Source organism: Staurois parvus, unplaced genomic scaffold (genome assembly GCF_062004578.1).
Source record: "Staurois parvus isolate SC_StPar_1 unplaced genomic scaffold, SC_StPar_1.0 ptg000226l, whole genome shotgun sequence".
Taxonomy (NCBI): domain Eukaryota; kingdom Metazoa; phylum Chordata; class Amphibia; order Anura; family Ranidae; genus Staurois; species Staurois parvus.
Genome location: NW_028318022.1, coordinates 4,314,883 through 4,342,145, shown reverse-complemented (window position 1 = coordinate 4,342,145; position 27,263 = coordinate 4,314,883). Strand labels below are relative to the sequence as shown.

The following is a 27,263-nucleotide window of genomic DNA, read 5'->3' as shown; positions in this document are numbered from 1 at the left end:
TTTCTAAGATTATGTCTTATCTATGCCTGGAAAACTAAAGTCCTAAATTAGATATCTACCAAACTTCTAGACATTAATGATGTGAAACAACTGGTAAATACAGTTTTGCCTCTTTATAGGCTCACCTATGAAGCCAGAGGCAGCACACAGTCAACATTACATGTTTTGTTGTTTCTGCTTATTTAGCATTGATGACACTGTTACATGCTTCCTTTACTTTGCCTCAGCCTGTGAACAATGCAACTTTAACCAAAATGTTTTGCTTTATTGATAATGCTATCCACTTAACTTTGACTTTAGGACTAGCAGTATTATATTGACCATAGCAATTTTCACAATTCAGCCAATATTTTTGTCACCATTTATGACACTGAAATGGCATGTATACTGTTTTTGAGCTTAAAAAAGTATTTTTTGTCTATATTGTGTATTGAGATTTAAAAAAAAAGGATTTGTTTTCTCTATATTTTACTTCAAGAAATATTTTATAGCAATCATTGGGACACAGATTACATAAAAACAGTAGGACTTTAGGAGATTTACAAAGCTGGTTGGGTCCACACATGTAAGGTCACTTTGACCATCTCATGTCCAAACACTTTCACCCTTCCAGTCCAATTTTCAGCTTTCATTGCTGTCATACTTTGAATAAAAATTACTTAGGCATGCAACACTACCTAAATTAAATTTTTATTATTTTGAGACAGATGGAGATAGAGATAGTGTATATCCATTTGCCGACTTCCCTATAGCAGATGTACTGCTACAGTGTGGCCGTTCTGTGCAAAATCACACATATATATATATATGTGTGATTTTTCACTTCCTGGTGTAGGCGGCACACCAGTTCCGTTGTGATCAGTCATCAGAAGCTGATTAATGAGTGCCGGCCAATGGATGAGCGCTGGCACCCGTTGATCAGTGAGTAGAATGACAGGACACAGCTCTGCCTATGTAAACAGATTGTCAGATTGTCCACAGCAATATCGCAGTACTGCTATATGTTGCTGATTACTGCCATTACTATTATAAAAATAAATATATTGCGTAGGCATACCTCTGAGGGCATGCATGCGCACAAAATGCGTTGGGTGGAGCCGCCATTTGCTGACGTCACGCTGCCGCTGCTTTTTGATTCCTGTCTCCACGTGGATACTTTTTAATGTTCTATTAAATACTACACTTTATGCAACCTTATTGGCTCCTGTGGTGAGCTATTCTCTCTAGGACAAGGGCTGACTTCCCATCCGAGTGCCCAGGATGAATTTGGTCCAGATTAACCCTTTGGCTGCCTTCCATTCTCAGATGTTTAATGCTTGATTGCCTGTTACCAGTTTTCATCAGGAGAGTGTACATCCAAGAGAGGTGGTGGATTCTTTTTGTGTGATCATCAGCATATTTGCACTCTGCACCTTAATTATACTGCACCTTATGGTTTCACGGACAATTGTTTCCATTTATGGATATTTGACTATATAAATAGCACTTTTAACCACGGACATTGATGTAATGTTTTATCCTATTTATATATCTCAGATTTTATATGTTTATTGTAACATCATTTACTACTGCACTTTGCTTCACGGATCACCACAGACATTATTGTATTTAGATTCTGCCCATGATATACTTTATTGTTTGGCCTTTGCTTTTTGAGCTGTTTAGCTGATATTTTCATGCTTTTACTTGATGCACTTTACTGTTTCATTCAACTCATTACATTCATGATGCACTTTACCATATTGTTTGATTTTTAAATTTCGCATTTACTAATGTTTTTTGCACTTTTATGTGTTGCACTCTACCATTCCGCAATATATATATATATATATATATATATTTTTTTTTTAACGCTGTATTTTCTTACATAGTCCTGATGTACTGACTGTACTGACTCATTTCTTGAGACTTCCAGGACAGTACAAATAAACTCACAAATTACATCTTTTTGGAAAGTAGACAGTCCGAGTTATTTAATAAGAAGCATGGTGAGTTTTTTGAAGTTGTAATTTTTTTGTCAGTTTTTTGGAAAATGAAGAAATTTTATCTTTTTTCAAAAAGTTTTCATTTTAACAATCTATTTCTCACACACAGCTTAGGCTTACTTGTAATTACACCTCAAAATACATTCCGCTATGCCTCCTGAGTATGGGGATATCACATGCGTGAGACTTTTTCACAGCCTAATCACACAAGGGCCCAAAATCAGGCTTTCTAGGGCAAAAACAATTATGCATCTAATTTCCTTACTACCTGTCACATTTTTGGAGGCCCTGGAGCACTAGGACAGTTGAAACACTAACACAATTACCCCATTTTGGAGAGTAAACATTTCAAAGTATTTTTAAAAGGCATGGTCTTTTGAAGACTTCATACTTTTGCCACAAGATTTTGGAAAATGTGGAAAGAAAATGAAATTTTTAATACAAAGTTGTCAATTTAATAAGGTATTTCTCACATACAGCATGGGAATATTTAAGAATACACCCAAAACACATTCTGCTACTCCTCCTGAGTAGTGGATACCACGAGTGAGAATTTTTCACATCCTAGCCACACAGAGCTGCCCGACATTCAAGAAGCACCTTTATTTTTTCCTGGGACATAAATTGTGCATCTAATTTCCTGAATGCCTATCACATTTTTGGAGGCCCTGGACAACCAAGACAGTGAAAACAATTGGGGTCACTGGCTCTGTTGATATTGGTACTTCTATGGTGGTGATCAGAACACTGGTATGGTAGTCATTAGGACACTGGTGTAGCAATGATTTGGACACTGGTATGAAGCACAGCATTGATCAGGACATTGGTATGGGGTTTGGTGGTGAGCAAGACACTGGTATGGGGTGTGGAGGTGATAAGGATATTGGTATGGTGTGCGGTGGTGATCAGGATGCTAGTAGGGGTATGGCAGTGATCAGGATGCTCATATGGGGTATGGCAGTGATCAGTACATTGGTATGGGGTTTAACAGTGATCAGGATGCTGGTATGGGGTATGGCGGTGATCAAGGTGCTGATATGGAGTATGGAGGTGATCAGGACACTGGTATGACATATGGCAGTGATCAGGATGCTGGTGTAGTGGTAATCAGATTGTTTGCATGGTGTATGGCAAAAATCAGGACACTGGTATGGGGTATGGTGGTGATCAGCTTGCTGGTATGGCATATGGAGGTGATCAGGATGTTGGTAAGGGGTTTGGCCAGGGGCGGACTGACCATTTGGAAACTCGGGCACTGCCCGAGGGCCCGGGGTCAGTAGGGGGCCCCATGAGATGCCCCTGGTACCTTTTTCATAGGCTTTTTTGAGTTTGGGCAAGGACACAGGGGCCCCATGATCCCCTATTGCCCGGGGGCCCCATGAGTTGTCAGTCTGCCCCTGGGTATGGCAGTGATAATGACACTGGTATGGGAGTGATCATGGCACTGGTGTGGTGTATTCAATTATCAAGACGCTAACATGGTGTATGGTGGTGATCAGGATGCTGGTATGGCATATGGCAGGGATCAGGATGCTGGTATGTGGTATGGAGGTCATCAAGATGCTAGTATGGTATTTGGTGGTGATCATAAAGCTGGTTTTATGGTGATCATGATGCTGGTATAGCATATGACAGTGGTCAGGATGCTGGTATGCCAGTGATCAGGATGCTGGTATGGGATATGGGGGTGATAGTGATGCTCGTATGGGGTATGGCACTGAACAGGACACTGGTATGGGGTATAACAGTGATCAGGATGCTTGTATGGGGTATGGCGGGGTGATCAAGATGCTGGTATGGCAGTGATTGGGACATTGGTATGGCGTATAGCTGCTATGGTGCTAACCAGGATGCTGGTATGGGGTATAGCAGTAATCAGGACACTGGTATAGGGTATGGTAGTGATCAGGTTGCTGGTATGGCATATGGCAGTGATCAGGATGCTGATATGGGGTTTGACAGTGATCAAGACACTGGCATGGGATATGGTGGTAATCAGATTGCTGGTATGGCATATGACAGTGATCAGGACACTGGTATGTGGTATGGCAGTGATCAGGATGCTAGTATGGCATAAAGTAATGATCAGAAAGCTGGTTTTATGGTGATCATGATGCCAGTATGGTTTATGGTGGTGGTCAGGATGCTTGTATGGTGGTGATTAGGATGCTTGTATGGTGGTGATCAGGGCATTAGTTTGGTGACTGGAGGAGATCAGGATGCTGGTATGGGGCATGGAGGTGTTACTGTGAGCACTAGTGACACTGGGACAAGTGGCAGGAAGCTGGCTGCACTTTTTATTGTTATTACACTGGACAGTGATCAGAGACACTGGGACAGGCTGTCACCGCAATCTGTGGATGTACATGCAGTGTGATAGGCTGCTGTACAGTTACAGGCTGAAGTAAGGGTGATGTCTGTTCTTACAGCTTATCTCTTTGAGAGCAGAAAGAGCTGATGTTTTCTTTTGGTTTCCTATGCTTACCATGTGATTGCTGTGATTTTACACAGCAATCACCTTGTACAGGACCATGGGCTCACCTGGACACAGCATTAATGTGATCTGCTGTGTCCAGGGGACACAGTGATCATCAGCTCCCAGGTGTACACTCTGTGAGTCACGCATGAACCTCCAATGCAGGGTGCAAAACGAGTGTTGCTCCAGGCCTGCTGTTTATGTGCAGTGATCAGAGGGAAGCAGTTAATAAACAATAGACTGATTTTGCATGTCATAAAATGTACAATTATTATGCTGAAAGGCCAGTCAGTTTCCATTTTTTTCTTTGTCATTCACACTGTAGGTTACACAAGTGAAGAAAATATTGTGTGTATACGTGTGTATGTGTGTGTATGTGTATATGTGTGTGTGCGTTTGTGTGCCATTCAAACATTTATGGGCTAATTTGATAGCCGAACAATTTTCAAACTATTATGTTTGATGAAAACTATATGCTTTAAGAAAAGATATTTTAATTAAATTGCTTTCCAGAGGAAGTACACACTTTATCAAAAATTGTAATTCTATTTTTATACTCCAGGACAAAACTAACAAAATGCAATTATAATTCCTAATTGCTAATGAGGCGGCTTTTTGAACTACCGTAAATAATTTTTTTAGGGGCACTTACATTCCCTGTATCAATTATAATTTTCTCTTAATGACCATAGGTAGATTGACAGAAAGCACAATGGGAAAGTAAAAATAATTTCATTGTTGATTTCCACAGACCTCATTTCCTTATAAACTGTTTTAGGAGTGAACAGTGATGCAGAATCATTTGAGAAGAAAAATGCTTAACAGAGAACTGCAAACTTCATTTCATTTCTTTTCTTACTTACACACCTTCTAAATAATACAAAAATTCCATTGTTACACGTAATCTCTTGTGATATTTCATCACTTATGTTTTCATTTTAGTTGTTTGCTTCCTCTCGGGCTGTGTTCAAGGCTGCAGTAAATCATTTTGCCCCTTATTTCTGCTGTTACTAAAATCTTAACTGCAAAGCACTGTTAAAGAAATTACACGGAGTACATTAACCTCTTCCATTCCCTTTGGGGACTCTACAATTGTCTACATGGGTGCAATTGTTTCATTTTACCAGACTCTTTACCTTGATTTACCCTGTAATAAAATTATTGCAGTGGCAGAAACTTGTTTTCATTTTTACTCGAAATGTTGCTATAACTCATCCACACTTGTTTTTCAGAAATATGAATACTGTATTTAAAAAGTATATTTCAAGGTCACAAATGCACATTACTGTATCCTCTATCAGCAGATGAATGCAGGAATACATTATGTACTACACTACAGCATTATGTTTCTTGTATGTGACCTTTGCAAAATAATAGACATAATTTATTTCCACAGAAAAATATAGCACCTTAATTTTTAAAAAAAGCTAAGGCATATGCACGGAGGAGTTTGCAAAATGATTAGCATGGGAAGTATACCCTGTGAATTCTGAATTTATTATTTGCACAAAAATAACTGCATTTTCAATGTTTTGTAACATTTAGAGTGGACATGTGTTTGCTTTATTTCAAACCAAACTGTAGACAGCCATGCATACTGGACACCTATACACTCCTGTATGCATGGTCAGATACAACGTAATGCACTGTGGAAGCCAACAAGAGGAGTCACAATATAAAAAAAAGTTTGACTCTGGACCTTTCAGCTCTAATAGCTTTATACTGATCAATCATTCTCGTGGATAGTCTCATAGAGAGCAGGTGAGGAAGGGTCAAATGAAGAAATCAGGAATTTTAGGCAAAGCTAAATCCAAGAACAAAGAAATATTTCATTTTGCAACTTACCAGTCTTTAAATGTGATGGCTGCAATAATTTTCTTTTTTTTTCAGCAAAAAATATGTTTAGTGAGTGCAGAAAATAAATGTTGATCTTCCCAGAAATTCAGTGTCCTTGTCACCTCCTGAGAGCTGATCTGTGAACTCATAATCTCCCCATCCCTCATGTAGTAGACATAAACAAAGGCAGACATGTATGAAGTCCAGCCTGTGTGGCTCTCTCCATAAATACAGTAGAGGAGTAAACATAGTTAATCAGTGAAAAAAGTTCACAGTATGTACATAGCCCTAACCGTAATAGTGGATGTTCATTGCAGGACTTTTTTAGGGTTCTTTTTGTATTAAAAGAATCATCAAAAATTGTGTGTGTGTGTGTTTGTGTATTTACGATTTACTTGTTAAGAGAGTTTCATCTGGGGTCAAGAGAACAGTGATTTAGCAAAGCAAATGCATGATCTGGAGTTATAGTTATTTTAAATAAGGTGGATATTATTGTAAAGATTTCAACTCAGAATTGTGGCACAATTCTGAGTTGTGAGGAAGATTTAGTTGTTGCCCAAATTTCATCTCAATCCTCCTGCTCCAACTTAATTCCAAAGTCAAAAACCCATTTACTAGTGTAGGAGGGTAGCTTTCATGCCACTGAAGTAAGGTGGATATATAATTTAGAGATGATGCCTGGAGCATGCAGGTCTGAATTTCATATGCCCTCAAAGGGGGACATATTAGTGAGATCTGACAAAGTTTGAATATATGAGGCAAAGAGATGAAATATTTGTAAATAATGAAAGAATTCTCTTCCTGGGAGATGTGCTTGTTCTTGTAGGGTAGGAAAGGATTTAATGGCCTTGGCAGTAACCAGGTTGCACAAACATGTCAGACCTAGAGTTTTCCATTGTTGAAATGAGGCTGGAGTGAAGTAGGCAGGATAAAAAGAAATGTGTTTGTAAAAAGATGCTAGAGGGTAATGGGGCACTAACTTGAAGGGGCCTTTAAGTTTATCATATAGAATAAGTGAAAGGTTATTGGAATGTCCACAAACCCCCGCTTTGACTTATGCAGCCAGAGTAACTTATCAATCAATACTGGATCAATGTCTGCAGGTTTGATTCCTAGCATGATAAAGCTTAATTTGGGCTAACTGGGACACCAGATAGTATTTAGAGATGTTTGGTACCCCCAGGGCCCCAGACAGCCTATTTCGCATGAGCAAAGCTCTAGGAAATCTTGGCTTAACAACTGAAGGATGCCAAAATAATGTGAAGGAACCATTATAGGGAGGACCTGAAAGAGGTAGGGAATCTTGGGCACAGGGCCATCTTGATAGCTGTGTTGCGGCAAAGACAGGAAACCTATAAGAGTTGCTAAATGGTTGTAAGAGTAGTCAACTGAGAGAGCACTGGCAGATAGCTCAATATAACACAGAGGGACATCTAGTCAATTTAATCCCTAAATAGGGGACCAAGGTAGTAGCCCATTGAAATGAAAAGGTTTCCCAAAGAAGAGATACTTCTGCTGTCAGTAGGGACACATTGAGGCCCTTCGATTTATGCTGATTAACCTTCACAACTGAGATCAAGATGAAACCATCTAGCTGAGTAACATGGTAAAAGGGAAGGTAATACACATTAGAATGTCATTGGCAAACAGAAACAACTTATGATGACAGGAACCAACTTCAACACCTTTGATATTGGGGCTGGTGTGGAGCAGAAGTGCTAATGACTTGATGGCAAGAGCAAATAATAGGGGCAAGGGTAGACAGCCCTGCCTAGTGCCCTGGGCAATAGAAAACCACTATAAATGAAAGCCTGAGTATTAAATATAGGCTTTGGGGTTGTCATATAGAAATAATATCCATTGGAGAAAGTTGGGACCAAAACCGCATTTCTTTAAACCATACATATGAATATTTTCTATCTTTTACCAAACCAGCTGGCAGTCAACATGTTTTCTCTGTAATATCACATGTTCTAAAAAGTCTGTTACTTTAGCAAAACCATAGTTTTCTGGGAATTATTTACCAAGTAATAAATCATTATATGTGAAAAATAAAATTTGATGAAACTTTTTAAAATGCCATTCAAATTTTGCTATGATTTTACTTAGTGGATTGTATCTTTTATATAGGGGAAAGCTGGTATTTAGGTTAACTGGTCCTTTAAATAACAGGTCATATTATCAAAGTATCCATTCTTTCACTCCCATATTTCTCAGGAAATCATAAATAAATAAATAAAAATGTCATCAAGCTTCCTACACAGCATAGGTGGGACCATTGAGAGTATACAGTATAATACACTTCCTGTGTATGTGTTTCAACAAGTTGGCTGTAGTTGACCTTTAGGGCTGAACTTCAGGCTAACAGCTAAATACATAATTTTAATACATATGAAAGAGCTCTTAGATGGCAAAAGATTTATGTTTTTGCCCATCCAGCCCAGAGATGTACACAGCCCTAGTAGACAGCACAGCCAAGTCAGTGACCTGACTTTTTTATTTTCTAGCTAAGCAATAAAGTTTGGTCATCCCTCTCTTCCCCAGCCTTAGACTAAAGACTGAAGGAGAATCAGACTTTTATTGCTAGGCTCACATTGGTCTCTTATCATGTCAAAATGTTCCTTGACAGCACAACTCACATACAGCACAGGTGATGAGTCTCTGATGCTGCACTTACCTCTCTCAGTCTGATTGTTGGTATATAGGCGATTACAAGATACCAAAACAAATAAAGGTACTTATAATAGCTGCATTTACAAAATATGCTTCTTTTTATGAATGCATGACTGCATTAATTGGTGTTCTTTATATGTGCATGTAGTTTAGATTTAAAGTGTACTGTATGTTACCTTAAATATTTTTTTTCTATGTGTGTGTTCACATATGTGTATTTTATATATCATAGTCTCTATCATTTTTATGTACTTGTTCCCTCTGAAGTACCTGGTTAATCCTGTCATTCACCTTTTCCTCCTTATTCCAAACTTACCACACAAAGCACAGTAGCTGATCTGTGCTTGTGTGGTCAGTTTGCATCCTTTCGCTGGCCATTCTGAAGTACAGGACAGGTCCAGGTTTTTTTCAAAGCTTAATTGAACAAGCTGAAGTTAGAAGCTGGTTGGCTACCGTGCACAGCTGCACCAGATTTTGCACTCCCCAGTTTTAATAACTAAACCCCTGTATATTAATAATTACTTTAAAGCAAATCATTTTCACTATATTGATCACCAATACACTGTGACGAGTATTTTATTTTCATCCATACAGATGTTGCATTTATACTGACATTTTAAAAGCTGTACAAAAACAATAATTTCATTAGCTTTGTAATAAATAAGACTGAACATAGAAAACTTACGTATGCACTTAGGAAGTGATCTGTCCCACATGCCATTTGCCTTGCAGTTAAGAACAGATGATCCTAAAAGATAGTAACCCTTTTTACAATGATATGTCACACTGATTCCATATCGGAAACTTTCAGGGTAGTTCTGTTGTCCATGACGAATTGCATTTTCAACAAATCCAGGATCTGTGCAGTTTACCACTGTAAAGGAGATAAGAGTTTGCAATAGCTTTCAGATCATAGGTAAAAAATAATGTCTAGTGCCCACAAGTTAGATTAAAAATAAGTGTTATGAACTCTTAGGACAAACTTCTTAAACAATACAATTTCTAAATCAGTTTTATTTAGCACTCAGCAATTCTAGACCAGAACAATGAGTAAACTCTTTACTTGATTTTTATTGTGGTGAAAGAATTAGTTTAGACCAGGGGCGGACTGACAACTCATGGGGCCCCCGGGTAATAGGGGATCATGGGGCCCATGTGTCCTCACCACACCCAAAAAAGCCTATGAAAAAGCCAATGAAAGGTACCAGGGGCATCTCATGGGCCCCCTACTAACCCTGGGCCCTCAGGCAGTGCCCGAGAGCTTGCATGGTCAGTCCGCCCCTGCTTTAGACATAAAATGACACAAAATGGTCTGTAACATGTTTTCTGAAACATAGTGCTCAGAGTTAAAAGTTTGTTTGAAGCCACTCTAACTTCACACAAATGCCTCCCTAGACAATGGCATGTCACAGGTATTAAAAAAAATATATATAAAAAAATAACCTTTCAAATTTAACCACCTGGCTACATTTATAAACATCATGCTGCAGCTGTGAACTTCATACCAGCTTTAAGAGTCAGTGAAGGGCTTTCTAATAAAGAACCCTCCTTCGATTAATGACCCCAGAAGCCACGTGTATAATATATTTTCTGTTTTCACAGCTGTCAATCCTCGGCTAGTGTTGCAGATGATGCAGCTATTTCAGCACAAAACTGTATGTGCTGTAATACAAGCTTTTGTTAAATGGTGGTGTTTTTCTTTGGTGTTTTTAGATTTTTAATATATATTCATAGAGATGTCTGTAAGTATGGGATGCTCACTTGTTACTGTTAGTGGCCATCTATTCTTACAACTGCCTTTTTTCCCAGCATGATACTGCATCATTTGAAAGTACAAGAACCTAAACCACCTCACATTATATCACTGATGTTAACCGCATCCCTGCACCATTTTGAAAATTAAAGTTGGGAGTGCACCAGTTAGACCTGTTATCCATAATAAAACTGCTTTACTACAGGCCAAATTTACACCGCTGTATTCAGGACCAGCCTTGCTCATTAAAATTGTTCTGTTGCTGGGCAACATCACACTACTGCGTTACCTCTGTTTTCTTAATTATTGCATTAAAAACATGTTTGTACTCAATAGGGTTGATTTACTAAAGGCAAATAGGTTGTAAACTTTGCAAGGGGATTTTCCATTAGATTAGTGAATGTGGTGCAAATTCACTTTGTGCAATAAACAAAACTTTTTTTTTTACATTTTCCCTGCACATGATTGGGTATTCTTCACATAGTTGGATGATGGAAGTCAGCAGAGCTTCAAATCATTCCTGAACTGCTTCTCGACCACCCTATTCCAGAAATACTGATACAGGGTGGCACGGGTGTGCAAAATCATGTATATATACGTGATTTTGCATTTCTGGGTAGGGGGCGTGCACACCTACCCATGCCACCGTTAGTGGCCACGGCTGTCAATCACCGGGTCTTGGCCGGTGACTACTCACCAGCGCCCGGTGATTGCTGGGCATCTCCGACGGGGAGGAGAACTGTATGTAAACAAAACAGTTTTCCTCCCTATCAGCTCATGCATACTGCTTTGGATGGCTGTGCATAGCACAGCCATGCAAAGCAGTGTGCTTACAGTGAAGCACACAGACACAGCACATAGTAAAACAGCACACAGTTAACCCTCTGATCGCCCCTCATGTAACCCCTTCCTCCCAGTTCTATTACTTTTTTTTAGCACTGATCACTGTATTGGTGTCACTGGGGATGTCACTGACACCAAGTCAGTTCTCCCCCAGTGTCAGAATGCCCACCGCAGTCCTGCATGTAGCAAACTTGCTCAGAAGAGTTGGACACGAAGTTCCCCTTTTTTATTAGAAGTATTCCTCAATCCTTTATTCTCCTTCCCCCTCCCTTCCTGAGAGGCACAGTGACAGATGGTGGGCTGGTTATGGGTCAACCGCAGGTTAAGGCATCCTTAGTTCGGTGCCGAGCAGTCTGCGAAAGTGTAGCCTTCCTCACCTAAGTCATGATAAGGCCAGTGTTCCTCAGAGAATTGGGAAGCACTGACCCAAGAACCTGTGTAGGCTCACATATCATAAAACAGATAAAGCAACTTCTCCCAGGAATTGAAAGAGATTGTAACCTCATAAATCCTAACAGTTAAAGGTGACAGAATGAAATGAACATTCCTCAAGTCAGGTTTTCCCCTATGTTTCATGTCATGGATTATGACAGATGTTGGTTCTAATTCAGAGTTCGCCCAACTGACCCCTCCCAAAACAGCGTATTGGCCAGTATTCAGAGCCACCTCCCCCCTGCAGGGGGACTTTAAAAGACAGGCTGGCAAGCCTGAAAAGTTAAGCTAAAGAGATCTCCTAATTTTAACATTGTAACAGCAGGAGATCAAAGACCCTTTCCGCTCTGCAACTTGGATCTGCTTACCTTAAGGCTTAACATGGCAAGTAACTTAACCTTTTAACTTCTTCCTGGTATCTCTTGGCTGTGATATGCTGTTTTATATATAAATATATATATCTAGTTACATTTTCTTTGTAAATATTTTATTGCACCTGTTTGACTCTTTTAGTAATAAATATTTATTTCTGAAAGTGTTAAACTGTTTCTAATCGCTTACTTGCAATCCACAAATTCCTGCCTTTTGAAGAGACGCTACTGTGTTTGTTTAATCCTCTGCCCAATCGGCCTGCAGTGACCGTATTGGACTGGCGACTTTTCAACCATTACAGTGTATATTTGATAAAGAGAGTTTCCCCTTTCTCTGTACAAAAAGAGGTGGTGGCAGTGAAGGGTTAGTTGCGTAATTAACCCGACCCAGTAACAAACGCATTCAGGCTGCTGGTGCATCGATTGCGTTCCATTAGCTGGACAATCGTTGTGCAGGGCGCAGCTGAGTGTGGCATTGTTACACACGTCACATTGCGGTTTTAGATCGGCCAGTCCTTTGGTCACGAGTTTGGTGAGAAGGTCTGGGGTCTGACGCCGCGGGCGTAACATATTATTGTTGGGCGCGGTTGTGCGATTGTCGCATGTTGATGGCGGCACCCGTGACACTGCAGTCCTGGTGTAAGTCACTGATCACTGCCATTACTAGTAAAAATAAAAAGCAAAAAATCCCAGCATATATACCGCCATTTGTAAACGCTATAACTTTCACATAAACCAATTAATTTACACGTATTGGGATTTTTTTTTATCAACGACATGTAGCAGAATACATTTTGGCCTAAATTTATGACAAAATATGATTTTTAAAATTTTTTTACTGGACATGTTTAATAGCAAAAAGTAAAAAATATATATTTTTTTAAAACTTTTCAGATTTTTTTAAATAGCGCAAAAAATAAAAAAACACAGAGGTGATCAAATACCACCAAAAAAAGGCTCTATTTGTTGGAAAAAAGGGACGTAAATTTACTTTGGGTGCAGTGTTGCATGACCGCGCAATTGTCAGTTAAAGTAACAGCGCCGTAATGCAAAAAAATCGCCTGGTCAGGAAAGGGGGTAAATTCTCTGGAGGGCAAGTGGATAAGCTTAGAGAAACTCCCTTGATACAATAAAGTAAAATTGTCCAGAAACAGGAACATTTTAATGAGCATGGCTAGAGCCAAATTTACTAGAGACAAAGCAAATGTTTTGGTTTTATTACAAGAATTAAGATACTTAATACAGTTGATACAGCAGTGTAAATTTGTCAGTAACAGGATAGTTTTAAACAGGGATGAAAGGACAAAATACACTAGGGGTCAAGAGGTTGATTTAATAGACTGTTCACCTTTCATCTATGGTCTCTGTATTCATGTCAGAGGAAGCAATAAAGGTTTTACAACAGACTCTATGCACAGACTTTGTTGGATGGGATAGTAGGAAGGATGGCACTACCCACAGGGAGATTATAAAGCAGACCACACATCTTGCAATCTCTAATTTCAGTCATTTTCAGTCAATTATTCTTACATTGTAACAGGAAAATATTTTCATTTATTACCATTCTTCCTAATATTAGTAGACTGAACAATCAGACTTTAATGTTTGGCCAGTTGTATTTCTGTTATTGGGGTGAACCTTTTGATGGTGTGTCTCTAGTAGACTTAATGGTTTCAGATACATTTTCGTAAATAAAGTAATTGGGGTTGATTCCTGAGTAGAGCATGCTCACTTTGTAAAGTGAATTTTCACTTTTCAAGGGCATTTTCACTTAGCTTAGTGAACATGATGAAAGAATAACCAATCACTTGCAAGGAAAAATAAAAAAAAACAAAACAGTATTTTTCTGCATCATGGATGATGGAAGCCAGTTTTACCTAATTCATTAACTCAAGGGAACATATTCTTGCAAAGTGAAAATTAATGTTGCCAAGTAGACAGTCTATTCTACCTTAGTAAATCAACCCCAATATGTTAAACTTTGTTATATTAGTCATTCTTTGTTCTACCTAATTTACATTTCCTAAGCATCACAGGTAAGTATAGAAGCACCATGCAGTGAGTTGAGGTAAGAATTTCACTAAGCACCTAATAACGTTTTTGGAGAAGCCTTTAAAAGTATATAGCTTGAAAGATTGTAAGCTGTCCACATAATAACATTTCTAAATAATAATCACTGGAAACAATTGTAATTGTGTTGATTAGCTAAAAAAAAACAACTAATAGCTTGAATTGCCCAGCCTATATAACATCTTTGAACTGTCAGTATGAGTAGAAAATGAGGTGGAATCTGTGCCTGTCTGATCAATAGTTACTATCACCAAGAAAGTTACAGACCACACTCCATTTAAATCTTAATTCCACCTCCCATCCAAGGTGATCCTGCAAGGTTAGAAAATATAAACAGTGTGTATGTTTAAAACATTGAGGCAGTTTAAGGTGCAAGTATTTCCTCACAACATGTGCATTTAAAGTGTCATTAAACCCAAAATGTTTCTTTGTGCTTTATAATATAAAATTATGTACTCCACCTGTCTGCTGAAGCTTTAATTAATGTATAGTTTTATTTATTGTAAACACCTGGTTGATCCTGTCTTTTTCATAGACCTCTTTCTTCATGGTGGCAGTGCAATAGCAGGTGATCCCCTAGTTTCCCTAGTTACTGTGTTGCTTCTCAAAAAGTGCATGCTCCACAAACTGCCTTACGGGAAGCTTTTCACATCCTAATTTTTCTCATGAAACCACTTTCATAATCTTAGGGGGTGGCTTCAACTGTTTCTATGACAGCATCTTCCCCTTATCTCATGCTATCTGCCCACATGTACCAACATTGATTAAAGGGCAGAACCAGAGGGCTGATTGATTCTTTAAACTGAGAGGTACCCCATGTAACACGAAATTTAGAGGTCTGCGAGCTGACTCCAACTGTTTCTATCACAGCACCTTCCTCTCCCCCCTGCTATCCGCCCACATACGTCAATGTTGATTGCAGAGTGTAGCCGGAGGAATGATTGAGTCTTTACACTGAAAGTCTAGGTGACACACAGTGCAGAGGTTTGTGGGGCAGTTCCCTGATTTTAATGTCTGCAGGCTGCCTCAGGAGTTTACTGCCTCCTCTGTCCACATATTTCAAAATGCGGCACAAATCAAATAAACAGCATCAAGTGATTGCAGCCAAAAAAAAGAGCAAATGAGATACGAATACTAATTATTTCTATGCAATCTACTCTGGATTGATTGTATTGTCATATTTGCAGCTGAAAACATATGAGAGAATGATAATGTGTTTAGTGACACTTTAAATTTACATTACAGCTTTTATTATGGCATTTTGCAATATGTGAGTTTTGGTTTACCTTTCAGTAAAATAAAATATATGTAATATACTAATAACACCCCTTGTTAAGTTTAGAAAAGCATGATCATGGGACTTGCTCAGCAAAACTTGAGTTAAATGATATGTGTGGCCGAAAGTCTATTAGGCAACAAATCTGAAAACCTCAATTCTGTGTATATAAAGTAGAAAGAAAATGCCCTTTAGAGCATCTTCCAAGGTAAGTGCATTAGTGCTATGTTACCATTGAGTATAATCAGGGGCGGACTGGCAACTCATGGGGCCCCCGGGCAATAGGGGATCATGGGGCCCCTGTGTCCTTGCCCAAACTCAAAAAAGCCTATAAGAAACGTACCAGGGTCATCTCATGGGGCCCCCTACTGACCCCGGGCCCTTGAGCAGTGCCCGAGTTTCCAAATGGTAAGTCCGCCCCTGAGTATAATCACTCTATTTGTCTCTAGGATAAAGCTTGGCCTATTTGCTTTAACATCATTGTGGGGCATTAGGCAGGTACTGTATGAAGCCTCTTAATCACACTATGTGCTTTGAGAGGGCATGCAGTTTCTTCTGTGTATTTTTCTGGTGTATTAACAGATCTCTCTTGGCTTCCCGCTTCACTTTTTACCTTGGAAGCTTCAATCAAGGGATCATTTTTGCCCTTTCCATAAAGTGGATTTGACATTACTTGGAAAGATCCTCATCTCATTTCTTCTGTTGAGCTAGCTTGATTTCCACATTAGTTCTAGTTGGGGAAAAACTGTTCTGGCCTTCTATAGTATTAATTCTACTACTAATGTTTTCAGGGACACCCCTATCTTGACTACCAATAATTTCCGAATTAAAAAATGACTGTGCTCTCTCTGTTGTTATGGATGTATGGAAAAATTATAGAGGATAGGAGTGTAGGAAAATTGGAGTTGAACATAAAATAGAAGAAAGTTGCATAGCTTTAGAAATGCTCCCAATGCCCTGTGCCTGGACATTGGAGAGAATTCTTTCAAATGACTACATCTGAAGTGAATTCAGTATTAGACTATGACACTATTCTGAGCACTGACAGAATCAGTGGAAATATGTTGCATCATAAGATTTATGATTTGTGAACAGTCAAGCAGTCTTTCTTTAGTAACAGGTTCCCTTTATATTTCTGTGAGTAGGATAGCCTATTTTTTTTTTTGCTTCTGGTAAAATACATTGACAATAATAATGATTCAGCACAGCTGTAAGAATACAGACATTATGTGGCTGGTTTCAGTAACATGTTGAAATGAATGACAGAATGATTGACAGCTGTAAATAAAAATATTTTTAAGTTTGACCCTATATGTATTATTTCATTAATGGTGACAATAATATATACAGTAATAAAAGTCACTTAGACAGATCCTATAAAAGAATTAAATAGCTTGACTTGAACATCTGTGCCACAGGATTCCCTGATTACTATTTACCCAGAGGACACAATTGTAAATCCAGGTGATGTAGCACAGGAGATTGCTTTCTCCTAGTGACAGCTGTCAAGAATTACATAGAAAATGAGTTCTGGCATTCTCAGCTTGGTCTCTTGAAAAAGTCAGAATGATGCTTAAGTATGTCCTGATGACTTTGGAACTTATATCTAAGTAGATTCAAAGCCCTCAGGATATATACATATGGAATAGCAGGCCAAAAGTAACTTCAAAACTTTAACTATGTCAGGAATATATTTCTCAGAATATATTTTGTGCTTTTTACGTTATATGTGTATCAAGTGGGAAATCTGACATTGTATAAAAATGTGATTAGATATTATAGCTATTTATACTGTATATCTATGCAGGATCTGAATATTGTAAAAATTCCTCCTGTGTAAAAGATAACAAATGTGCTTTGGTACCACATGGTGCTATGGATAGGTTTAAGCTCAGTGGGCTCCATTCACAAAGTGTTATCTTACCACATCCAAGTATGCAGTAAGATATAGCAGAGCATTTTTTAAAAAGTTATTTGAAATTCACTAAAAAATGCTACTAAAATACCGCATGAGTTATTTTATGAAGTCGTGCTGTATTTTAGTAGTGAAAACGTGGTAATTTAATGTGGTGGTAGCTGACGTATTTATTTACAGTAGTAAAGTCCGCATTGTCAGGGAGCAGGCGGCAGCCAGTATCCTTAACAACCAGTAACTGTCATGGTTGTTAAGGATCAGAAGCTGCTGTGTCCTTAACAACAGCTGAGTCAGCGGAGTTCCCGACTAACATCTGAATGTAAACAAAATAATTGCTGGCACATCAAAATTATGGAAAAAACAGCATGGGGCTCCCCCAATCCTTACCAGGCTCTTTAAGTCTGGTATAGATTTTAAGGGAAACCCCACATCATTTTTTTAATGCTGTGGGCTCTCCCCTAAATCCATACCAGACCCTTAGGTCTGGTATAGATCTTGAGGCAACCCCACACTAATTTTTTATTTTTAAATGGCATGGGGTCCCCTCCAAAATCCATACCAGACCCTTTTCCGAGCATGCAGCCCAATAGGTCGGGAAAGGGGGGGGGACAAGCTAGTGCCCCTTCGAACCATACCAGGCAATATGCCCTCAACATGGTGGGGTGCTTTGGGGCAGGGGGGATCCCCTCCACAAAGCCCCTTGTCCCCATGTTTATGGGGACTGGGTCCTCATACCCACAACCCTGACCAGTGAGGGTCTGCAGGTGGGATGCAGGGTCTGAAGGGGGCCCCCAGATCCCAGCCACTGCCATGTGAATGAGTATGGGATAAAAACCAAGGGACTTTTTTTTTTTAAAGGACTTGTGAAAATTGTTACATTTTTACTCTTTTTTGTCACTTTTTTGGTACCATGTACCCCTACTCATTCGCATGAAGAAGGCCATGATCAGGGATCCCCACAACCACCGGCAAGGGTCCTCATCAACATGGGGACAAGGAGCTTTGGTGCTCGCCCCTCCCTCCTTTTCTGATCTGCCGGGCTGGACACTCTGATAACGATGTGGTAGGAATTTGGGGGGGGGGGCACACCATTTTTTACATTTTGAAGTGGGGTTCCCCTTAAAATTCATACCAGACCCGAAGTGCTGGGATTCAATTGGGGGGACCCCCACACTGTTTTTTCCGTAATTGTTATTGCTGTCAATTGTTTTCTATACATTCTCATCAGTTGTTCATTGCTTCTTAACAGCCATGTTGTTTACTGGTTAAGTATGCCAATGGCTGCCCGCTCCTTAACTATCATGTGCCTGGACCATTAATTATTTATTGCATGCATTTATTTATTTACTTTTGTGAATTGACTTTAACTCCTGTTTTATGCGGTACTTATGAGTGTTTTTGCTATATGCAGTAAATACTGCAGAAGACAGTGAATTGACATTTTCAGGATTGCATACTGTATTTGGGAAAACACCTACTTACTGCATATGACCTGCTTTTGCGAATGGCGCCCACTTAATTTTATAATACATATCATATAGTTTTTTTTTTCTTGGATGGGTTATCAAAATCTATTTGATAAGATTAGGGTTATCATAATACAGTAGGTTCTGTGTCAATAAATAGTCAAACAACATATTATATAAATAAACTCTACAAACCATTAAGCTGCATGTCATTCAAAATATAGTGCTCCTAACCTAACATCAGAAATAAAACAATCAAAAAGAAATGATCTTGTATAGAATATTAAAATGTCAGTTAAACAAATTTAAAAGAAGCAAGTAAGCAAAATCAAATGTCAGAAATGAAAATGATATGTCCTAAGTTTATTAAAAATCAAAATGTATTTGATTTTGTATTTATTATTTCTTTTATAGTATATTAACACAATCATTTTCTAACCTATTGTAAGTAAAGAACTTTGTCTATCTGGGCAACTGTCCATCTGTCCATCTCTCAGCTATAGAATTAAATATTATCTCCTCTACAATCACAAAAATACGATTTTTTTTTCCAAAATTGTACTCCTGCTTATCATTTTTTTCAGGGCTAAATCATTTTATATGGTGCCTGAGGGTTGAGCACTTATAAACTAACAAATCTTAGGAATGTTAGAACCTACTGGATGAGTTGGAGACTTTTTTGAGTACAATTCAAATATTGGTATTGATTTTGTGCATTGAACAAGCACATGGATTTCCCCTGAGAGTTTATGTTTTCAGTCTTATTGCTCCCAAATGGCCTAAGGTTCATCAAGTTTGAAGTCAAAGACCCATGCTTTGAAAAATACTGAAAACATGCTTTTGCTGTGAATACTCTAGTTTATGAGCACCATAATGCAATGCTACACAGTTGGCCAATTTCACATTAGCTAGAATCAGATGGAATTAGGATCATTAAAGTCAATTTTGTTTCCTCCTTTTCACACGTTTAGGCTTACTTTTACAGGCTTACTTTTGTAAGTTGAGTTAAAATCTAAACATTGCTATTGTTCACATATATAAACATAACATTTATCATGGTAATTGTGCAGTGGTCTGGAATATGTAAGAAAATGAAAATCTGAATGTGGCATATTAGCATAATATTAGAATATTATTAGCACTGATCACTGTATTAGTGTCACTGGGGATGTCAATGGCAGTTAGTCAGTTCCCACCCAGTGTCAGAATGCCCACCGCAGTCCCGCAGTCCCACTTTAAGTCGATGATCACCACCATTACTAGTATAAAAAAAATGAAAATAAAAATTCCAGTATTTACACCACCATTTGTAGATGCTATAACTTTCATGTAAACCAATTAATTTACATGTATTGGGAATGTTTTTTTAGCAAAGACATGTAGCAGAATACATTTTGGCATACATTTATGAAGAAATGTGATTTTTTTTACATTTTTTCACTGGATATGTTTTATAGCAAAAAGTAAAAAATATTGTTTTTTTCAAAATAGTCGTTTTTTGTTTATAGTGCAAAAAAATAAAAACCGAAAAGATGATGAAATACAATTGAAAGAAAGCTCTCTTTGTGGGCAAAAAGGACATAAATATCATGTATGCACAGTGCACCACGCAATTGTCAGTTAAAGTAACGCAGCACCGAATCGCAAAAAATGGCCTGGTTAGGAAGGGGGGTAAATCTTCTGGACGGCAAGTGTATTCTGTATGATTATTTATTAAGACAGTAACCATCTACAGATCAGAAGCGTTATTTATAAATTTCAATAAAAACCTCAGTTACATTATGCTGAAGTTTAATTGTATTAACTGCCACTCTATCATTATTATAACTTGTTACAAAAAAGAAAACATATTAATAATAATATACACTGTATAACATGCATGCCATTTTAGAAACTTCAATAATATTTATAGTTTGAATGTTACAATTACACAACATAATTATATTATTTGCTATAGGGATGCAAAGTGCAGTGGCTCATAGGTTACCTGTCAGATATCAGTTAACAGAAGTCTTTTTATTTAATATGTAATATTATTCTTATAAATTACTGCCGATTAGCATAATACAGTTATGCTTTGCTGAGGATTATTTAATAATCCCATTAATATGGCTTGTAATAATATTTACTGTTTCTGTATAATCAACACATCATTGGATATTGATTGCATACAGGAAAATATAAGCTTGGTAAATAAGATAGAGACTTCCAGAAAACACAATTCAGTATATTAGTATTGATTTTGTGCATTGAACAAGTGCATGAATTTCCCATGAGAGCAGATGTATGTACGTGTATCGCTCATAGATAGCACAAGGTCAGTAAGAAACAAATCAAATAGGGAGAGACCTGCAAATCATTTCAAGCATAGTTTTTTTTTACATTTTAGTAAAGTGTAGCTATGTGGCACACACTCTGGTAACCCAAGATTATGAATAGTTTTCAGGGGGGTGCAAACACTTCACTTAATGTAGGACAGTAGTGAAAACTGTGTAAATTTTGCTCAAAATGGGGAAGAGAAATATCCTCATCCAGTTGTATTTACTGACTTTACCCCACTAGTGAAATTTTGTGGTACTGTGACAAAAAGCAAAAGAAAATCTCTCCTTAAAAGATAATTTCCAGGTAGAAATATTTTATACATATTTACACTGATCTAGCCTACTCCAATGTAGCTATGTATATATTATACTTGGCCGATGCCAATGGAAGCTGGAAATCACTGAAGTAGACACCACTACTCTAGTGATCTCCACTTGCTTCTGAGTCCTGTGCTGAGTGGCTGCTCTGCTGCATTGTTGGCCTCTCAGCACAGCACCATTAAGAGAATGTTTTGCATTTTCTGAATGAATGCAACGCATTGTCTGATTGGATGCATTCATTCAGAAAATACAAAACTTTCTCTGAATGGTGCCCATGCCGATTAGCAGACCTCTTGTGTTCAGAATGCAGCAGGGCAGCTTCTTGGTTGCTTGGTGCAGGACTCAAAAAGAAGTGGAGATCACTGAAATAGGGGTGTCTACTTAAGTAATTTCCAGCTTCCAGGGGAATTGGCTAGGTACATTGGTCCAAGCTGGACTGATTTAACAATGTATAAAATATCCATACCTGAAATTCTAATTTAACATGTGTTTCCATTGGTATATATCCCCTTCTTTATTTTTAAGGTGATAGCTGTAAAATTTTCCATTACCCCTCAATAATGTCACTGATCACTAAAGGACTCATTTAACCACTTCCCATCCTTTTGCCCTATTTAAATGGCCCAAGGTTGAAGTGGTTATACTGGGATCATGGTTGACACTACAATCATGATCCCAATATCGTTTTTTAAAGCCACTGATTCTCTTTTATGTAAAAGTAATATAAGCAGCTATAGAACCACTATGTTACTTTTACAGGAGGTGGAAGGGGGTCTCCCCCCCCCCATGCCTGCCTTTACAATGCTCTCCCATTCCACTGGGGAGCCCAGTAAGGTTTCTAACAGCGGCATCCACTTCCTGGGACACAGTGAGAGGAACTGATGTTGTTCTGCCCACTGTGTGACATCAGAAACTAGAAGTGAAAAGGATTTTGTCATTTCTGGTTTCATTTTCATGTAAACAAGCCATTACCAGCATGTGAAATCATCTAATCAGACCAATCTTGGTTTGATCAGATGCTTTGGAGGGCTGAGGAGAGATCTAGAATCTAATAGACCTGTCAAGGCACATGCTATAATAAGAAATGTTGTTCACATTTTGTGATAACAATAAGATAAATTTTTTTTTGTTTACACTGTACCTTTTTTTGGATCAAAGTCGCACACATATGTAAATGGTAATTGCACCACACATGTGAGGTATAACCATGAACGTCAGAGCAAGAGCAATAATTTTAGCTCCAGATGTCCTCGTATATCTAAACTAGTAATCTGTAAAGGCTTTTAAAGTGTCACCTATGGAGATTTTTAGGTACCTTAGTATGGCACCACTTCACAGGGGAATGCAATTTTAAAGTGTGAAGTGTTAGGTAACTATTTACTCGGCGTAACATCATCTTCTATAATTTACCAAACAATTGGGTATCATTTTGTGTTTTTGTGCATTAAAATTCAATAAAGTGTATTTATTCCAAAAAATTTTGAGTTTGAAAAACAGCTGCAAGAATACTATGTGACATAAAAATATGCAACACCAGAGGTGCTTGTGCAGGGATCCAAGATGGCGAACATGTGAGTACTGAGCTTCGCCATCCCTCGGTTCTTACAACCCTCCCACTCACCCTCTGCAGCGATCACAGATCTGGGACTGTACTCCCAAGCATCGGGACACTACCAGGCACCCATATGGGTAAAATCAGGCATTGAAAGTCGCCCACGCCGCTTCCTCCAGACCCCCAGCCCTCCATGCTGGATCGATTTTTCACTAGGCCTGCATCCACGGCCTCGAGTAGTTGTGGTGGCCCAAATGAGTGCTCTAGAGGGTCCGCAGACAGGGAGGGAACAGATACAGAAGCTCCTACTGCCCTGCTTTCTACTCCAGTGGTCCCTTCATTAACGGTAGATATCCTGGAGGACAAACTGCAAGTATTTTTGCACAATATCACCCACACTATATCTGCTGAAATTGGGAAGTTGGCTCAGGAGCTTAGGGGTAAGATTACACAGTTGGGGGACCGCACAGACCACCTTGAGTCTAAGTTTGATGAATTGGTGCAATATGTCTGTGTCCTGGAAGAGGATAATGTGACTCTGAAACATTCTGTGTCTCAGCTCCAGCTCCAACAGGAACACTTGGAAAACAGGGAACGTTTCCAGAATACTCGTGTCCATGGCATCTCTGAAATGGTCCCTGACGCCCATGTTCAACATTATCTGCTGCCCCTGTTTGCCACTCTGGCCACAAAGTACCAGGAGCAGATTGGCGTATGGATCGGGCCCATAGGTCATTAGGCCCGAAGCCCCCTGAGGGTACTAGGCCCAGAGATGTCATCATCCGCTTTCACTGCTTTGACAGCAAAGAAGCCCTACTTTTTTCCACCCGTAACAAGTCCTCCCAGGAATTTAAAGGAGAAAGACTTCAAATCTTCAGTGATTTATCCCCATCACCTTTGCAAAAAGGAGTGCCTTGAAGCCGATCACCACTCATCACCAACAGCACTGCACCGCTTGCCAGTAGGGATTTCCTTTCAAGCTAATTGTCTCCAAAGACAATGCCCAAGTCATCCTTCATGATCTGCATGAAGCGGACTCCCTCCCCTACTGGAAGAGGCCCATTTGCAATCTCCCACTCCATCCAGGTCCTCTACCATTCCAAGCAAGATCTGGACACCTGCTAAACCTGGGAAGAAGAGATTTCCATGCACTCCTCAATGTCCCGGGCTTCTGGGTTCGATGGGTCCCACTACCTGACTCTCTATATATCAGGTCCACCATCCTGTTAATTGAGTCTCTGAGCCTCCATATGTGCCTTGGCAATTTTCATAATTATGTCCTGTTTAAAGCTGTTTTGTGAACCACTGAGGTAGGCACTTGTCGTTTTGGGTCAGCTGTCCCAGGACTGATATCTCCAATGTCCTGGGTATATATCTTTAATGATATCTTTGTTTCTGACCGTAATCCATGCTGCTTCTGTTTTGAGTGTTATATTTGTTTGTACTAGGCCTTTTGCCTTACTAATCACCTGGTCTTTACTTCTGTTATTCTCTATTTTGCCTCAGCGATGACAATATTACTGTATGCTTAGGTTTTACTGCTCTCATCAATAATTTATGATGGAGTTACGGCTGTTGTCATATAATGTCAAGGGACTTAATTCAGTCCATAAATGGTGGATAGCTCTAAAGGAGTTTAGATCCTCAGGGGCAGATGTCATATTCATCCAGGAAACCCATTTCAAACAGGACGGCTGTTTTTGCTTCGCCTCCAAGAGCTTTCCGTAGTCCTACTCGGCTTTTGATCCCTCTGGGAAAGCCAGAGTAGCTATTTTAATTTGGAAAAACTGCTCCCTGAGGGTCTGCTCCTCTCAAGTTGACCCACTAGGTCATTATATCTTGCTGAAATGTATGTACAAAGGCTCTCCACTTGTACTCATGAATTTGTATGCACCCAATTCTGGTCAGCTGTGATTTTTCTCTCAAACCCTGGATAAACCATATTCTCTATCTACTCCATGTATGATTGTAGGGGGGGATTTTAATTTGGTTATGTCCCCTCAAAAAAATAGGAAGGTGAATTTTGCAACCAATCCATCGAAAAAGACTATGCTCCTCCTCGACGGCTTTTTGTAAATTGATTAGGGAGCACCGCCTCTTTGAAGCCTGGTGAATCAAACATCCTCTCCATAGGCAATTCACATTTTATTTTACTTCACATCATATGTTTTCTAGACTGGATAATTTTTTCATCGCAGCCCCCCTGATACCCTTCTGGGTTTCCTCGGAGATCAACCCGATGACCTGGTCAGATCATGCTTCACTATCACTTGCTCTTCTCCTCCCGACCTCCTCCCCTAAAGTTTGTCATTTGCGCCTCAATGAAAATTTCCTGTGCTCGGAACAACTTTGGGAGGAGCTCTCTCGAGGTTTTGTATGATTATTTCCAACTTAATGCTGGTTCGGTATCATCATCCTTGACCCTCTGGGAGGCCCATTAGGCCATTCTCAGAGGCCACTGTATCTCCTTTGGGTTCTTGTTTGATGCTCGGCCAAGCATAACTGATGCAGGAGGGATTTTCTAGCACAAACAGAGGCCTTCTTCAATTACTAGACAATCTGTCTATTCCTCAGCTTCAGAAAGTTTCCCTTATATGGGATAAAATTAAGGCTCTCGATCTGCATAAATCTGCTCAATCCCTTGCCTGGGTTAGGCAAAAATTTTATAAGTTCTCTAATAAACCGCATCGTATGCTTCTAAATAGACTTAAATCCCAAGTGTTCCCCTCATTGCCGGGCCACCTCCTTCAACCTGATGGCAAACCCATATATGACCCATATGCTATGGCTACAGTATTTGGGGAATAGTGTGTGAAACTTTATAATTGCCTAGGCCCTGATGACCATCAGATGTCTGCTTTTGATGCTTTTTTTGGCTCCTTTCAATTACCATGTTTCTCACCTTCCAATGTTACAGCCCTCAATGCAGATATCTCTACTGAAGAACTATTGGATGTTGTCAAACATCTCCCTTCTCACAAGTCTCCAGGGCTGGATGGTCTTCCTTACTTATATTTGGCCAATCTGTTAGCTAGTATTTTCGTAAACATCTTGTAATCAGAATTTAATAAGGCTATAGGATGATAGTTATCCGGAAGGGAATGATCCTTGTCAGGCTTGGGGATCACAGATATGTATGCAAGGGTAAAATCATCATGTGGATGCACCCCTTTCAGGAGATCCTGGGACAGGGTCAGGAGATGGGGGACCAAGATGCCAATAAAGGACTTGTAATATATTTCCAAGCTTATACACAGAGACTAGGTGGGATTTGTCCCGGCTAGACATGCCACAGATAATAACAGAAGGACCATTGACCTGATTGATCTAGTCAATAAGTCTCCGACCCCTACTCTCCTGTGGAGCTTGGATGCCAAAAAAGCTTTTGATAGACTCAGTTGGCCATACATGCAGGAGCGGACTGACCATTTGGAAACTCGGCACTGCCCGAGGGCCTGGGGTCAGTAGGGGGCCCCATGAGATGCCCCTGGTACCTTTTTCATAGGCTTTTTTGAGTTTGGGCAAGGACACAGGGGCCCCATGATCCCCTATTGCCCGGGGGCCCCATGAGTTGTCAGTCCGCCCCTGCATACATGTTTCTAGTCCTGGAGAGATTTGGGTTTAGTGGTCTGTTTGTAGCTGCCTTAAAAGCCCTTTATTCCACTCCTTCTTCCCAGGTCAAATTATCGTTGTTTCTCTCCCCTTCCTTTCGGATGTCCAATGGCACTCACCAGGGATGCCTGCTTTCCCCCCTGTTATTTATCCTTTGTTTGGAGCCCCTGGCTACAGCTATTAGAGCCAATCTGTAAATCCATGGGATAGGGACTTTAAATTGTCTTTGTTTGCTGACGATATCTTGCTGACGTTGATGGAACCCCACATTACTCTGCAGGTCTTATACCATACTCTACAGCTTTTTGGGGCACTGTCAGGTTATAAGGTGTAAAACTGAAGCATTACCGCTACATATCCC

General features: G+C 39.4%; 1 protein-coding gene across 1 annotated transcript in view; it reads right to left on the bottom strand.

Annotated features, from left to right (window-relative positions):
• The window catches only part of CSMD1 (CUB and Sushi multiple domains 1), a 2,075,474-nt gene that overhangs the window by 130,747 nt on the left and 1,917,464 nt on the right, over positions 1 to 27,263 (bottom strand). The window contains exon 55 of the mRNA XM_089679519.1: positions 9,656 to 9,844. Coding sequence (XP_089535645.1) covers positions 9,656 to 9,844 — 189 coding nt within the window. The remainder of the gene's footprint in view (positions 1 to 9,655; positions 9,845 to 27,263) is intronic.